The sequence below is a fragment of the Halichoeres trimaculatus genome, unplaced genomic scaffold, assembly GCF_033239565.1.
Source record: "Halichoeres trimaculatus isolate MK-OKI-2021-1 unplaced genomic scaffold, fHalTri1.1 fHalTri1_scaffold_16, whole genome shotgun sequence".
NCBI lineage: Eukaryota > Metazoa > Chordata > Actinopteri > Labriformes > Labridae > Halichoeres > Halichoeres trimaculatus.
The window spans coordinates 27,687,574-27,702,222 of record NW_027437194.1 but is presented as its reverse complement, the minus strand read 5'-3'; the positions used below and the strand labels follow the sequence as shown (position 1 = coordinate 27,702,222).

The window sequence follows — 14,649 nt, the reverse complement described above, 5'->3', positions numbered from 1 at the left end:
TAAGGTGCTATTCAGTTAGGATTATTATTATTTTCCATCTGAAAAATAAGCTCCTTAAATAAAATGTAGCACTTCATTTATTTGCTCTGCAGAGCTCTGTGTCTGTCACCAGGTTGTTACAGTAGCTCTAAAATAATCAAATGCAACTTGGTAATGTTTGAAAATGCATTGTATATTCAAAGTTCATGTGATCTAAAGAAATTATTTTTCTGTATTTCAATACTGAATGTCTTGAGTTTGAAAAAATAATACATTTCTTATTTATGGTAAAATCAAATGTTTTTTTGTCTTGTTTTATGTGTGTTTCTTAAACAAATAAGACCGTCACAATAAGAGTAACATATAAATTTCAGTACAGGATAGACTTAGCTTTCTTTACAGTGAAAAAAACAAACAAACTTGTGATTATCGGTATCGACATCGGCATCGGCCGAAAGGGGTTTCGATATATGATAGCATATCGGATATCGGCAAAAGTCCAATATTGTGCATCCCTAGGTTTGAGGCCAAAGCCTCCAACATGTCACGAACCAGATTGGAGATCTTAATGTGATGACCTTAGCATTCAAGGGGTCTCTTGAAGATCTTGTGATATTTTTGGAACTGACCATTTTGGCCAGTTCACTAACAGATTCAGGGACTTCTACAACATTTGAACATGTAGAGGTTTGAAAATTAGCGTGTTTAGTTTCACACACATTGTTACTTTATATCCATGTTCAGACAGTGAAAAGCAGTGTAGCCTATCTTTGATATTTGTCTACTCTTTAAGACACTTAAAGCTACACTCAGTAGCTTTGAGACATGTCTCCACCAAGTCCTTGAGGGCTTAGAGCTGTCCTATTGTCAAATTGTGAAGTGTGTGAGGACTCTCTTGCTGACTTTTTGAGCCCTTAATGTACCCTTTCCATAAGTAGGAGCACATTTTGCATAACCCACAAGTTTATAGCAATGTAATATGAAACATGGAGTTCCCAGGGGAAGCCTGCAAACAAGGCAGAGCAAACAAACAGAAATTTGCTTCCCTTACTACTTCTGCCATTTTCAGACCGTACAGACTCATGCGCTCAGTCACTTTTCAGGTCAATAAGTCTGTAAGGGCTCAGGGTTTAGGGGGGACATTGACATTCAGCCAGTGTGTTGGTGTTTAGTGAGGTCTACATTTAATCACAAGTCAGTGAGAAAATATACACACACCACAGTACAGTATCTTGAAAATTTATTGATGCAGGCAAAAAAAGCAGTTGGCAAAAGAGCGATTTTTTTCATGTAACTACAAAATTGTTTGTGATCAAACAGAAAAGTTTTGTGTCTTTTCCCTTTTTTTAACAAAACATTTCAGTCAGAAACAAAGAGAGAAAAAAAAACGAACGGTTTCAGATCTTCTACAACCTTAAAATATACAAACACTCTGACTCAACTGTCCAACAAATCTCAGTCAAGCGCCAATCACACCGGTATAAAAATGCTCCTGAGAGAGGATGAGAGCGTCAGTCAGGTTTCAATTCACCCAATCAGTTTACAGAGCTAGAGTTAGTGTGTTCAACACTACGAGGAAGAAAGGGGACGTCTGAGGGCCTATGGCTTTAACTTTACTCTAAGGCAAAGGAGTGTGGAGGACAACAGTATAGAAGACAAATCCATAGAGATGTGTTTGGAAATGTATGTCCGTACCTACAAAGATCACTCAGAGATATAACATCAGGGTTAATGTAAATAAATTAATAATGATAATAATAATGCAGAGGAAGGTAAGTATGATCAGACTGCTGTCAGTATGCATGCTTTTCAAGTAAGAGGAGCAGACGAGAGGACAGGAAACAGAAGAACTGTAAAATAACAATATAAAGCCAAGTGGACGAGACTTTTTTTTACACTGAAATGTTTTTACTGTAAACAAATCTATTCATCCACGTCAAGGCGAAATATGGATCATATCAGAAAATGAACTATTTCAGGACTGAGTAGTGCTTCAGAAACATCGTTTTCACACAAAACAAGGCCGTCAAAATACAAACCACTTCATAAAATACAGTAACATAGAAAACATGAAAATCCAGTAAAATACATTTTTATATATTTTTGTGCTGATAGGAAAGAATCGATACAAACAGCGTCATGCGTCATCACCTGTGTGTGATTTTTGGGCGATGGTTAAACAAAGTCACATGCATCGTTAGAAGGGTAAAATAATTTAGATCGGATCAGAAAACGTCAACAGATACAAACACTGGCAGAACAAAAACAGGCCTGTATCATAAAACAGATACGATGAACGGAAGCGCCAGCCGAGGCTTTGATTTCAGGAAGCGCACGTTGTAACAGAAACAAACCACGTCAAACTGATTTATCGCACTGATTAATGGACACACACACACACACACACACACAGATCTTTGCATTGTTGAACCACTGTGCTGTGATGTCACTGCGCGTTCACAGTGAAGTGTTTGTGTGCACGCTAAGTTTGGCGGTTAGATGGCTGTGACTGTTGAGATCAACACGAACAAAAGGCATCGACATAAGATTGTAAACCTATTCCTCACTAACAAATACTCAAGGTTCATCCAGAGGCACCGTGTGGAGTTGGCCTTGCTCGTAAGCAGCTCAAGCAACATGTGGTTTCGGACCTGTAGACGTGTGTTGGCAGATGCAGCTGACAGCAGCAGTACTCTTCAGTTTTTTTTAGTGCTGAAAATGCTTTTAGGATACGCTGCATGTCTCAGCAGGCCTCCTTGGCTGGAGTTGGCATCTTGCACATCATCAGGATTTGCTTCAAGGCTTTCTGGACGTCCTCATCCATCTGACCCTGAAATGAGCCAAGGAAAGATTTGGTTGGCTGAAATTTAATCAAAGTTACTTTTATCCAAATTCTTTGTATTTAAGTGACTTGAAAAGTTGTAGAAGAAGAAAACGATGATGGTTTGTGAATGACTTTACCTGGACAGCATAAAGGAGATGCATCCTGTAGACTGACACAATCTCATTGTGCTGCTTCTTTGACTCCTACAAAGAAAACATGAATTAATTTAAACTTCTGCATTTTTCATTATTTTTCTATTTTTATTTGGACTTTTTCTTTTAATTTTATTTTAGTTTTAATTCATTTTAAGGCAGGTTTTCTGGTTTAGTTTAGATTTTATTTTTAGAAAGTTAAGTTTAAGGCTAATTTTAATTCGTTTCAGTATTAGCTTTACCATTTAGTACTGATAGTGATTGACTGTACTGGGGATTGGTACCATTTTGTTTCAAATGTGAAAGAAATCCATCCCTAACTATAAAAACCTAACCTCATATAAAAGTTTGTAAATTAAGAATCCCTTCCTGAATCTGTGGAGGAGGTCTTACCGCCAGCTGGTACTGCAGCTGCTTGATTTGCTGCTGCATGGTCTCCAGCTGCTGGTTTTGCTGAATCCTCTTGGAGGGAGAACCCGAGCTGTAGGAGAGCTGTGATAGGCTGTTCAAGGCGTCCTTCAGCTTCCCCACTTCCCGTGACAGGTCGTCTATCTGAGAGCGGAAACATCCAACATGTGGTTCATGAGACGTCTGACTCTAAAGTGTTTTTACAGTGATGGTACCCCAGCAGTTTATGGCTCACCCTCTTGTTCTTCTCCCTCTCAGAGGCCACGTGATTCTCCACCAGCTGTTTGAGCTGACACACAGCGTCCTGGGACTCAGACAGTCTGGAGGTCAGAGTCTGGTTCTCCTTCTCCCTGGACATCAGCAGCTCCTGCAGGGCCTCCCGTTCTGCTCGATTGTCTCGCGCCTGATGGAGACAGCGTGGGTGAGTAAGGTTTAGAAGAAACTATTGAAACTGTTTCTGATAATCTCATTTTAAAACGTGGATTATCAACAGGGAAATAAGGATGGAGAGTGGTTTTTATCCCCGTTTCCTCTCACCTTCTGCCACGCATCAGCAGCCTCCAGAGCCATCTCATCCTGCTTCCTGAGGGCCTCCTGGAGGAGCTGCGTCAGATGGCTCACCTCGCCCTCCAGCTGCTCCCGCGTGGTCTCGTGCTCCACGCGGGGAACTGAATCGTCTGAGGTGACGTCCTTCTCTGCGGTCAGCCTTTAATGTGAGAGACACGTGAACAAACGCTGACATCAGACTTGAGTTCATCATTTCAAACAGAAATGTAGTTTAACGTCTTTCTTCCTCACCTGTTTTGTAGAGCCTCCACCTGTTGGCTTTTCTGGTGTAGCTGCTCTTTCAGAGCCTCTGTCTGACTCTCCAGCTCTTTGATGGCGTTTCCAAGCGATGACATCACATGTGTGTGATCAGCAAGTGCGACCGAGCTCTGCGCCTGAGCTTCAGCTTCCTGCCTCAGACGTGAAATCTCCTCTTGAAGCGCTGAGTTCCTCTTCTCCGTCTCAGCCAGCAGCGCCTGCAGCTCCTCCACCTTGCTGCTCATCGCCTGCTGCTGCTCTGAGGACGGAGACGAGGCCGCGCTGCGCTCAGGTGAGGCCTCGGCCAGCTGTTTCTGTGCAGCGCTAAGCTGGCTCTTGGTTTCACTGTAGGAGTGTGAAAGTTCCAGCAGGCGGCGCTGCAGCCCGGCGATGACCTCGTTTAGCTCCGCCTTCATGTCCTCAAAGTCTTTGGCTGCAGCTTCAACAGGAACCGTACCCCTCAGAGCCTCCTGAACAACAGGAGAGGAAAACAACAAGAATTTAAAACAATGAAGAAATTAAAGAGGATGAAGAAATTAAAGAGTCGATATTCGAAGCAGACGTCTGTTTACCTGCAGCACCCTTATCTCCTCCTGCGCCTCCTTGTAAAGCCCCTCAATCCTTGCACTCCTCTGCTCACTCTCCTTCCCATCCTGTCTCTCCTCCTCCACCCTCTTCAGCACCTCCTCCAGCCGTCTGATTTGTTGTGTAGCTTTCTCTTTCTCAGCTCCTGATTGGATGAGCTGGACCTTCAGCTGCTTGACTTCCTGTTCGAGTGAGGATGGTGAACGTCCCAGGACCTCTTCACCTCCTCCCCGGCTCATGTGCACCCTCAGCTCCTCCACCTCCTCCACAGCCTGGTGGTATCTCTCCTGAGTGTCCGTCAGCTTCGCCTGCAGCTCTGCCAGACTCTCCATCAGCTCCGCCTCCCGTCCTCTCTCCCTGGCGTCCTCGCTCTCCTCCCTGTCTCTGTCGGGTCTCAGCTGGGCCTGGAGTGAGCGGTTCTCCTTCCTGCTCTCCAACAGTTTGATCTGGACTCCTTCCAGCGCCTGCTTCAGCAGCCTGATCTCCTCTTTGCTCCCTCCTCGCCCTCCTTCTGCCTCTCCTTCACCGCTGCCTGCTTCTCTTTCCACCTGTGGCAGGGCTTCAAACTCGTCCTGGGTGGAGTGGAAGGAAGAGTTGGAGGCCATGCTGTCTGGGCGGCTGTCTTCCTTCAGGTCCTCGTTTCCAGAGAAGGACGGATGTTTCTGTGAGGTGAGAGAGGAAAGAAAGAGCCAAGAGTGAAATGAAACTTTGTGTCTAAGTCTGTTCTTGCAGAGAGGAGATGAACAGCAACAGAAACAAATAATTCTCAGCAAATATCAAGACTTTATGGAGCAAATCAAAAACCATTCGAGTCAGTTAGGACTTTTTGTAGTAATAAATGTTTATCTTTTTTTGTTTTTTGAACGTCTGAACTATTACAGTTTTATCTTTATGTTCTATCGCTTGAGCTGTTTTCCTTTTATTGCCAAGAATGTGCATTAATCTCTACATATAACAGTGTCTGTTCTATTCTGTTCAGTCATTTTTATTTTTAAATAACTGTAAAGCACTTTGATAGCGTTTGATTGAATGTTAGATTGACTTGTTGCCGTTCTTATTCTGGATTTAGTTGATTTAAAGGGAACCCTGGCTACCAGAACGTCATTTTCCTAAATGATCAGTGTTTTTACCAGCTACAAGAACGATAATCTCTCAAAATATCTTAGTTTGTATAGAATTTGAAAAAATATTTTCTCTAGTAGGTCGCCGTTGTTGTTTACGCTGCAATGACGTCTGGGTAGTGACATCATATGGTTGCACTGGTCTCAATCTCATATAGGATTTAACCTCACGACGCAAAGTCATGTCGTCCGTTCAACCATTTCAGTTTGAACCCGAGAGACGTAAGTGAAAATGATAATACTGAAAACAGACAATCAAACGAACTTAAAAATGAAGACGAACGAGGACGCGAAGAGGCGAGAGCTGGCCAAAGTCGCTGGTGTGCTTGCAGCTGCTGCATAGCTATGTCAACGGAGAGGGAGAGCGTCTGCTGTACGGAGGTTCACTTTCTGTCATCAGCCGTTCATGGTAACAATGTCTAACTGTCCTTTGGTTAAATTAATGCTATCAAAAATCATTTCAGTCACTAGAATCCTTCGCTGTTGTGTTTTTTACATGAGGATGACCGACGACTTGATGTTGTCCAATGGAAGTTGTTTACGCCCACAAGCCATTTCCCACAACTTCCTTTTTTCTTGTCTTTTGGGAAGCTGTGCAGACTAACATCAGTCTCCTTGTTTCCTTGCGACTGAAATGTGCACCCAAAAGCAGCGCAATGTGGCATTATAATAGTTTTTTTCGCTCCTGAAGCCTAGTGACTTACAGCGACTAGTAGTGAGTAAACGGAGAAATCTAGACGCTCGGCACCAAGCAACCAATCTACTTCAACTTCAACTCAGAATGCAGTGTGGCTGTAAAACAATGGCTGTGCCCGTAGGATAGAAACGGTGTTTTAAACTGTATTTTTTTAAAGAAAAAACAATTCTTTATGTCTTTTAACAACAAATTCTTGTTTGAGACAAGCATTTAAGCATTTTTATGCCTATTAGTCCTTACAGTCAGGGTTCCTTTTAAAGGATTTCTGTGGAAATATTGCTCATCACTTTCTCATGTGTGTTCAAATATTTTTCATGATCTGAAACAAGCAATACACTGACTTATCTGAGGTCTGCAGTGGTCCTCACATCATAATCGCTTTTTAAGCTTAAAGCTAAGAAGAATATCTTTTTGTTGGTCCAAAGTGGCTATTAAACTGCAGGAACTTTCCAGAGGAACTAACTGCTTTTCAATACACCCAGCTGTGATAGATTGGTTTAGAACCTCCTAAACATTGGTCTTCTTTAAGCCGGATTAGTGTGAATGAGTCTCTGTCAGCTCCTGCTGTTCCAGTTTAAAGAGTGACCCTGTAAACTGGAGACCTTCAGCTGAACGTGTCAGAGAATATCCAGTTCAAACACAGAAGAAATCCTCAGAAATGCATCTTGGATTAGTTTCATACATATGTCAAAATTGGACTGCAGCAATACCTTCTTGCCCAGAGTTTGTCACACTGTTGTGAAGATGTGACTCTTGACAAGGCGTTTGTTTTGGAAACGAATCGGGATCACATCTTCTTTTTAACTCAACTTTTCTTTGTTCAAGACTGATCACATACAACACAACAAGGTAAGTTATTTATCAACAGTTATGAAGTGCTGTTGTTTGAAATGTGTCAACAAGCAAACGTTAGTTTAGTTGCCAGCTATATTACTGTGTTACTCACAGCCCAGTGCTCTAAGCAGTGGTTCTGAAATGGGGATACGTGTACCCCTGGGGGTATGCAGGATTCAATTATGTATATTCAGAAAATAGCAACCAAGCCAAATTCCTTCAACACCATTAATTCAATCAATATTTGAATCAAATCTAAGTATAAGTTCATTAACTGAGTACTTTATCCTAAAGACACTAATAGCACAGCGCTGTGTTTTGGGTCTTTTTTTCTCACCAAAACTGCTTTGCACTTATTGGGGGTACTTGGTATAGAAAAAATATATCATAGGGGGTACATTGGTGAAAAAAGTTTGAGAACCACTGCTGCAAGACGTGTCTGTAAAGTGAATCCTGGTTCTGTCCTGCCAGTCATCTACCAATCAGAGCTAACGTAACCTCACTCTTCATTTTATTGATAGACTCTCAAGTTTGAACAGACCACTGCAGAATAATTGCTGACTGTGTGTTGGAATGGACATTAGCACAAACAGGTCAGCCCTTTTAGCCTTTAGCTCGTGCTCTACCTCTCTCCTGTTAATCTTTCTTTTGCTCTTCTGTCCTTTTTCTGTCTGACAGTTAGGCTCCAGTGTCCACCATCACTACAAAATTAATCACAGAAATCATTTTCAGCAGAGAAAAACACAGATCTCTCTTCTCACTGCTAAATTTCGTCAACCGGCGTGGTGTCGTCATAGAGACTTAGACGTGCTGTAAATCAATTCAGTCCTGCTTAACCCCATTGGGAGCTAAGAAGTAGTATTTAGGAATAACCTAATAACCCAGGCATACATCTAGAGGTGAGACTTTTTCAAGATCACTCAGAAACTCCTCACAGTTGGTTTAATCATAACCTGTTGAAAGTCGTCATTTCACAGGGTTTCTCTTTGAGCGTAAACACTGATTGATCTCTGCCGTCTTCACACTTCAGAAAGCGTAAAAGCCTTTTTTTTAAGGAGGACTCTTCCTGTCCACTTCATGTGGACAAAAGGACTGAATCCATCAGGGCTCCTGCCCTCACACTCTGAAATTCATGACCAGGTCTTACCCTGCAGACTTAAAACAGGAAGTGCATATTTTCCTGCCCTTTAGTTTATCTTAATACAATGCTCCTCTGGTTGTACATGTTTCTCTTATCTAATGTGGCTGCAAATAAATATCATCCAAACTAGAGTCAGGTTTTAGAAGTGTTACACTGAGCACAGTCCTCTTTTTGTGCAAAGAGTGATAGACCGTAATGGAGTTCAGCAGCAACATGTGATTATTATGTTCCTGAAAACAGTCTCACTAATTCAGGACTGACAGTTACTTTCCATTCTTCTTGTGTTTGCAGGTCTTGGCCTCTTGCACGATTCAGCAGCTCACACAAACAAAACGCTGCCTTAATCATCTTCAATCATTCATTCATCGGCTTTTGTCACTGAATAAAAAGAGTGACGTACCTTGAGTTTGCCTGCGAGCTGCTGGTTCTCCAGAGTCAGAGCGTTGATCTTGGCTTGCAGAGCAGAGACGAGCGCTGTAGACGCCGTCACACCATGCTCCACCTGTCAACACATTCAACAAACATACATTCCCATGAAGAGGCACACAGAGACATGAAAGCAACGTTAGGGACCACTCGCTTCCTCCTGGAAAACAAAACAGGTCGTGACACGTCTGAGGCTCAGAGAGACCTCCTTCAAGAATGCTCGGGGTGAAAAAGTTCAGCAGTACACAGCTGAGTGTAGTATTTAACAAAGAAGAAGAGTGTTGATGTAAGATTTTAACAGAGAGAAAGTCTTTCAGTAAACTACTGAGGTTAAAAATTAATCAGAGGTCATCACCTAAAAATATTTACTCTTTCTTTCCCAGAGGAATCCTGTGAGCTCTGTGTGAACAAACTCTCTGTGTGGTTTGGAGGATTAATTCACAACATGTAATGAGTTTACAAAGCCCTGCTGTGTTTTATTGATACTTCTCTTTCAAACTAAAAGTCTGACGTCATCTACTTAAACTGCTTCTTCTCTCTTAGTCTCAACATCTGCTTTCATACCTGCTCATCAGCAGACAGAAACACGTCACTGAAGTAACTCGTCACCTTTGAGTCCAGCTCAGGAAAAGTCCCCGTCTGCTCCACCGACTGCTTCAGGTCCTCGATCGTCTCCAGTAACATGTTTCTCTCCTCGTGGAGCTTCTCCACTTCTTCTTTCAGCGCCGTTCCTCTAACCTCATCCTCCTGTGGGCAAGAGGAGGAGTGGCGGGACGGGAGAAAGGGAGGGGGAGGAGAATGGGAGATGGACAAAGAGGAGGAGGAGGAGAAAGAAAAGAAGGTGTTGGTTTAAACTTGGTGTGAAAACATTACACGATTTTATGCTTTAGTTTGTTTTACCCTGATTCCTCTGAGACACTTTGTTTTTTAATCACTCTGTCACAAACACTCACCAGCTACTTTGTGAGGCTGACTGCTTGTTCTCACAAATGTCAGCCAATCACATGGCAGCAGCTTTATGACATTTATTCATGCAGACATGGAAAAGACAAGTCGCTGAAATTCAAACCGAGCATCAGAACTGAGACGAAAGGTGATTTAAGGGACTTTGGATGTGTCTTGATAAATGTTATTTAACAAACTGCTGATCTACTAGACCTCACGATACAATACGCATCATGATACTTGTGTCGCAATATGTAAGTGTAACAATATATCACAATATCACAATATTGTGATATTCTACACAGTTAACTTGGACAAAAATTAGAAATGACGTTTCTGTCAATCACACAATGTTATTCAAAATTGAAAAGCCAAATTAAGTCAAAATTGTTCAAAAAACTTTTCTATTAGCTTGTTTTTGAAAAACTGCAGGTCAAATGCAGTGTTTTATTTACACGCTTGAATACATAAAGTGAATCAAGTTTGTCACTAAAACCACTGTGACAATAAATTAATGCTGCCTAATATTTTTTAAGTAATTGACTGGTCAGTTGGTGAAACTGATAAATGTCACTTGTTGTAACCAATGTTACTCATAAAAAAAAACTGATATTGTGTATGAAAAGTTTCTATGAATATGATTTTATCAGTCTACTACACTTTAAACAATGAATTTAAAATGATTTTAAACCAACTGACCCAATAAAAGAAAGAAAACCTTGATGTCTACAGTATACCGACCTGCTTAGTACAACAAAACCCCTATTATCAAGTTCAGAAATTACATTTTCAGATATATTTGAGATAATATTTATTATACAGTTTATAGACAACATACAGCAGAGTACCTCTTCCTGGCATACAAAACAAAAATAAAAACCCACACAAAAAAAAGAACAATCAACATTATGAGTTGAAATACCAATAGTGTATTGGAGGTCAAAGTATCACGATATATTGCTGTATCAGTATTTTTTCACACCTCTATGATCTACTGGGATTTTAACCATCAACCATCTCTAGGGTTTACAGAGAATGGTCCCAAAAAGAGAAAATATCCAGTGAGCGGCAGTTCTGTGGGACAAAATGTCTTGTTGATGCCAGAGGTCAGAGGAGAATGGACAGACTGGTTGGAGATGATAGAAAGACAACAGTAACTCAAATAACCACTTGTTACAACCGAGGTCTGCAGAAGAGCATCTCTGAACACACAACACGTCCAACCTTGAGGCAGATGGGCTACAGCAGCAGAAGACCACACAGGGTGACCCTCCTGTCAGCTAAGAACAGGAAACTGAGGCTACAATTCACACAGCAACACCAAAACTGGACAATAGAAGATTGGAAAAACTTTGCCTGGTCTGATGAGTCTGGATTTCTGCTCCACATTCAGATGGTAGGGTCAGAATTTGGCCTCAACAACATGAAAGCATGGATCCATCCTGCCTTGTATCAACGGTTCAGGCTGCTGCTGCTGATGTAATGGTGTGGGGGAGATTTTCTGGGCACACTTTGGGCCCCTTAGTACCACCTGAACACCAAGCTCAAATCATCTCAAACTGGTTTTAATGAGTTCACTGTACTAAAATGTCCTCCACAGTCCCCAGATCTCAATCCAATAGAGCACCTTTGGGATGTGGTGGAACGGGAGATTCTCATCATGGATGTTCAGCCAACAAATGAAGCCATTCTGTCAAACATGGAGAGACCTTGTTGAATCTCTACCATGAAGGATTCAGGCCAAAGGGGGTCCAACCCCGTCCCTTAAAAGTGTCAGGTGAGTGTTTTTGCTCTTGCAGTTGCTTTAAAGCAGTTTTACCTTGTAGATGAATCTTTTGGGAGTGTCACTTTTGTTGGATGAGGGAGTCCCAGTAGAGGTGATTAATGAAGGAGAGGAGGGTCCAGAACTCTGTAGAAAGTGTAAAGTTCATGAAACCTTAGAGTGATTGGGAAAATAAAGCAGATATGACATTTATCTGCTTCTAGAGTAACTGATAATGGAGTTTTAATAATTAGTATTTTGTCGATCACGCTTGATGCTGAACTGAGAATGTTAGTGTCAATGTTACGTCTATGAAGAAGTTATGGTTGTTCTACATTTTTCTCTTCAGACCCCTAACTCTGGAAAACAGAGTAAGTTCAGATCTCTACACATGCACTCTTTCTGTAACGCTGTGTTAGCCTGTGACTGACAGAAATAAAACAGCAGAATCCTTCATGAATGAACAGCTACAGACTCCACTCACTGCCGTCTCTTCAAACGCTGCAGACATGCACCAATGTAAAGCGTGGCAAACCAACATGTGCACACACACACATACACTTAGACACACACAGACATGCGTTTACCTGCAGTGGGCTAATAGGAGGTGGAGGTGCTTTTCGTTTTTTGGGGGTTGTGATCCGTTCATCACTTAGCTTAGCTACTTGATCATGCTGAGGAGCCAGCAGAGGAGAAGGAGAGAAAGAAAGGAGGAATCAGTGCTGGTTAGTAAAAGAAGAGTCGATCACTCAGTGCTACAGTGAGACTATGTTTTCTTTTTCTTCTCTAGAAGCTAAATGATTTGTCACCAGCTGAGAAATCTGATGTCATCACATTAGAAAAACTAACTGAAGATGAGCTGTCCATCGTTTTCAGCTCTGAGTTACACTGCAGGCTTAAAAACATCTAAATATAGGCTGTGTGATCGTTTGATTTAGGAGTCTGAGTTCCTGTTTACCTGCTTGTGGAGAAAAATGTTTCAGAAAGTGTCTCATGTCTTACCTGAGGACTTTTAGGAGACTTTAGATCTGTAAAAAAACAAAACACAAAAATCTGTATATGCTGTAGTTTCACCTCTCAGTTTAAACACATTTTTTTAACAGTTAAAAGGAGTTTTCATCGAGAATGTGAGGACTACATTACACCGACAGAAGACCTCCTGCAGGTGGCAGTGTCGAGTTGATGTGAAACCACAAGCAGTGCAGTTACTCCCACATTTCTGTGTTTGTACTTGTATTGATCACTCTGTGAGGATGTCTTTGCACAGCTCTCACCTGTGACATGTCTGTTCAGGGCAGCAGAGAGCGCAGATTTGACCTCAGCGCTCCCGGACTGTTTGGCGTAGTGCGTGACATCATGGCCTTGTGAATCCACAGCTGACAGATCTGCTCCTCGCTGAACCAAAACTTCAATGACAGACGCAGCACCAGACTCACAGGCAAGCATCAAGGCCGTCCTACAACACAGAAAAATACACACATTCATCACCAATGAGGCGTCTCTTCGTCCTCTAAACATGAGAGTCTTAAATCAGCCTTTACTGCTGTCAAACACAAAACCTTGGGGTGTCTTCTCTAAGAGTAACTTCCTTCTCCTGATAGTGTAGGTTTTCTTTCCTAACCAAACCATTTACTTAAACTTGGTGCACCAACCTTTTTCCATGATGGAGCAACAACTCTTATCCAATACAATACCCAATCTCTAAAGAATCTGCTGTCTCTTTCTAATGTTAAAGTTTTCTGGGTATAAACAGAGAAAGGAAAGTCTAGCTTCCAGAGGAATTTGTATCTATAATTTGTTACAAATACAAAAGAAAACAGTTTTTCCTTTTCCATGCTACACTTATACAGCTGTTAGCAATAATAGTGTTGAACTCATTAAGTTTTTTCATCAACCATTTATATGAGACATGTTGATTGTCAGAGACTGTGCTTTGGCACATGCCCTCTCCAGCCTCTGATGTTTAAACACACGCCTCATCCAACTTTAAGACCAGTTGAAAAATTGGAACTAATTTACATTTTATATTGTTGGAGCTTAAGAAGGTTCTCAAAAAAGAAGAGTGGAGTGAGACAAAAACAAAAAATTAAGTAAGCAATATATTGAAAACAATAAATGACCTATGGCTGAGTCCCACCTTCAAACTCATTGACTCTCTCTGTCAGCTTGTCCATTGAAATGCATTGCAGAAAGTCAGTTTTTGTTCAGTTTTATGAGGTTTTTTGTGATATTTTTACTTTAAAAATGATCAAACCGTGTTCATGGGGTGCATGCAGCTCTGACCCATAGTATCCTGAGAGGCTGGGCCGTGGGGCGTAATTTTTTAACCCTTCCCTAAGACACATCTCAGCACAAAAAAGTGTCTTCTTTGGATAAAGTTTTGCAGTGGACCACAACATCAACTCAACGTGAATAAAATTAATGAGGGTGTCTTCATCTGTTCTAAGGCAAGTCAAATTTTTACTTCATGCAACATGTTTTGACTTTGCTGTAAAGAAATATAAAGTTAGCTTTTCTCTAGAACCACCACTGCAGTGACGCTTTGAGATTTTCTCTAACTTTAGCTAAAGTTAGCCTAGCGTTAGCTCCTAGCTCTGTTGTTCATCATGTCTCTACGTTTGTTGGGAGTTCATCACCCTGTTTTGTTCTAGTTTTTGTTCTTTGATAATCCTACATTATTGTTAGCTGTTGCTCAAAGGGTTTTAGTTAGCTAACGTTAGCTTCTGGAGCAGGAGGTCATGAAAGTGTAAACACCTGACAGAAAATGACAATCCATATTTTCAGCAGATTTTGTCTTTTAACGGCTGTGGTCTTAAACTTTTGATCAGCTCATGAACAGACTATTTTCCTTTAATCATTGTTTTCAATAAATAGCTCACTCAACAGTAAGTTTAGCTTATATACTAATGATCTGCCATCTGTTTGCCCTGAAATCAAAACACAAATGTATGCAGAAGACACTATAGTATAT

General features: G+C 41.3%; 1 protein-coding gene across 2 annotated transcripts in view; it reads right to left on the bottom strand.

Moving 5' to 3' along the window:
* Positions 1–1,884: 1,884 nt before the first annotated feature.
* Positions 1,885–14,649, bottom strand: part of rai14 (retinoic acid induced 14) — a 68,550-nt gene continuing 55,785 nt past the window's right edge. The window contains exons 9-21 of one of the 2 annotated variants that reach the window (XM_074690537.1): positions 12,953–13,134; positions 12,681–12,706; positions 12,266–12,352; positions 11,736–11,825; positions 9,581–9,718; positions 8,946–9,047; positions 4,740–5,414; positions 4,162–4,637; positions 3,901–4,069; positions 3,599–3,766; positions 3,349–3,507; positions 2,941–3,006; positions 1,885–2,809 (exon numbers count right to left, since the gene is read on the bottom strand). In XM_074690537.1, coding sequence (XP_074546638.1) covers positions 2,723–2,809; positions 2,941–3,006; positions 3,349–3,507; positions 3,599–3,766; positions 3,901–4,069; positions 4,162–4,637; positions 4,740–5,414; positions 8,946–9,047; positions 9,581–9,718; positions 11,736–11,825; positions 12,266–12,352; positions 12,681–12,706; positions 12,953–13,134 — 2,425 coding nt within the window. In that variant the 3' untranslated portion in view covers positions 1,885–2,722. The remainder of the gene's footprint in view (positions 2,810–2,940; positions 3,007–3,348; positions 3,508–3,598; positions 3,767–3,900; positions 4,070–4,161; positions 4,638–4,739; positions 5,415–8,945; positions 9,048–9,580; positions 9,719–11,735; positions 11,826–12,265; positions 12,353–12,680; positions 12,707–12,952; positions 13,135–14,649) is intronic. The other variant, XM_074690538.1, reaches the window with a different exon arrangement.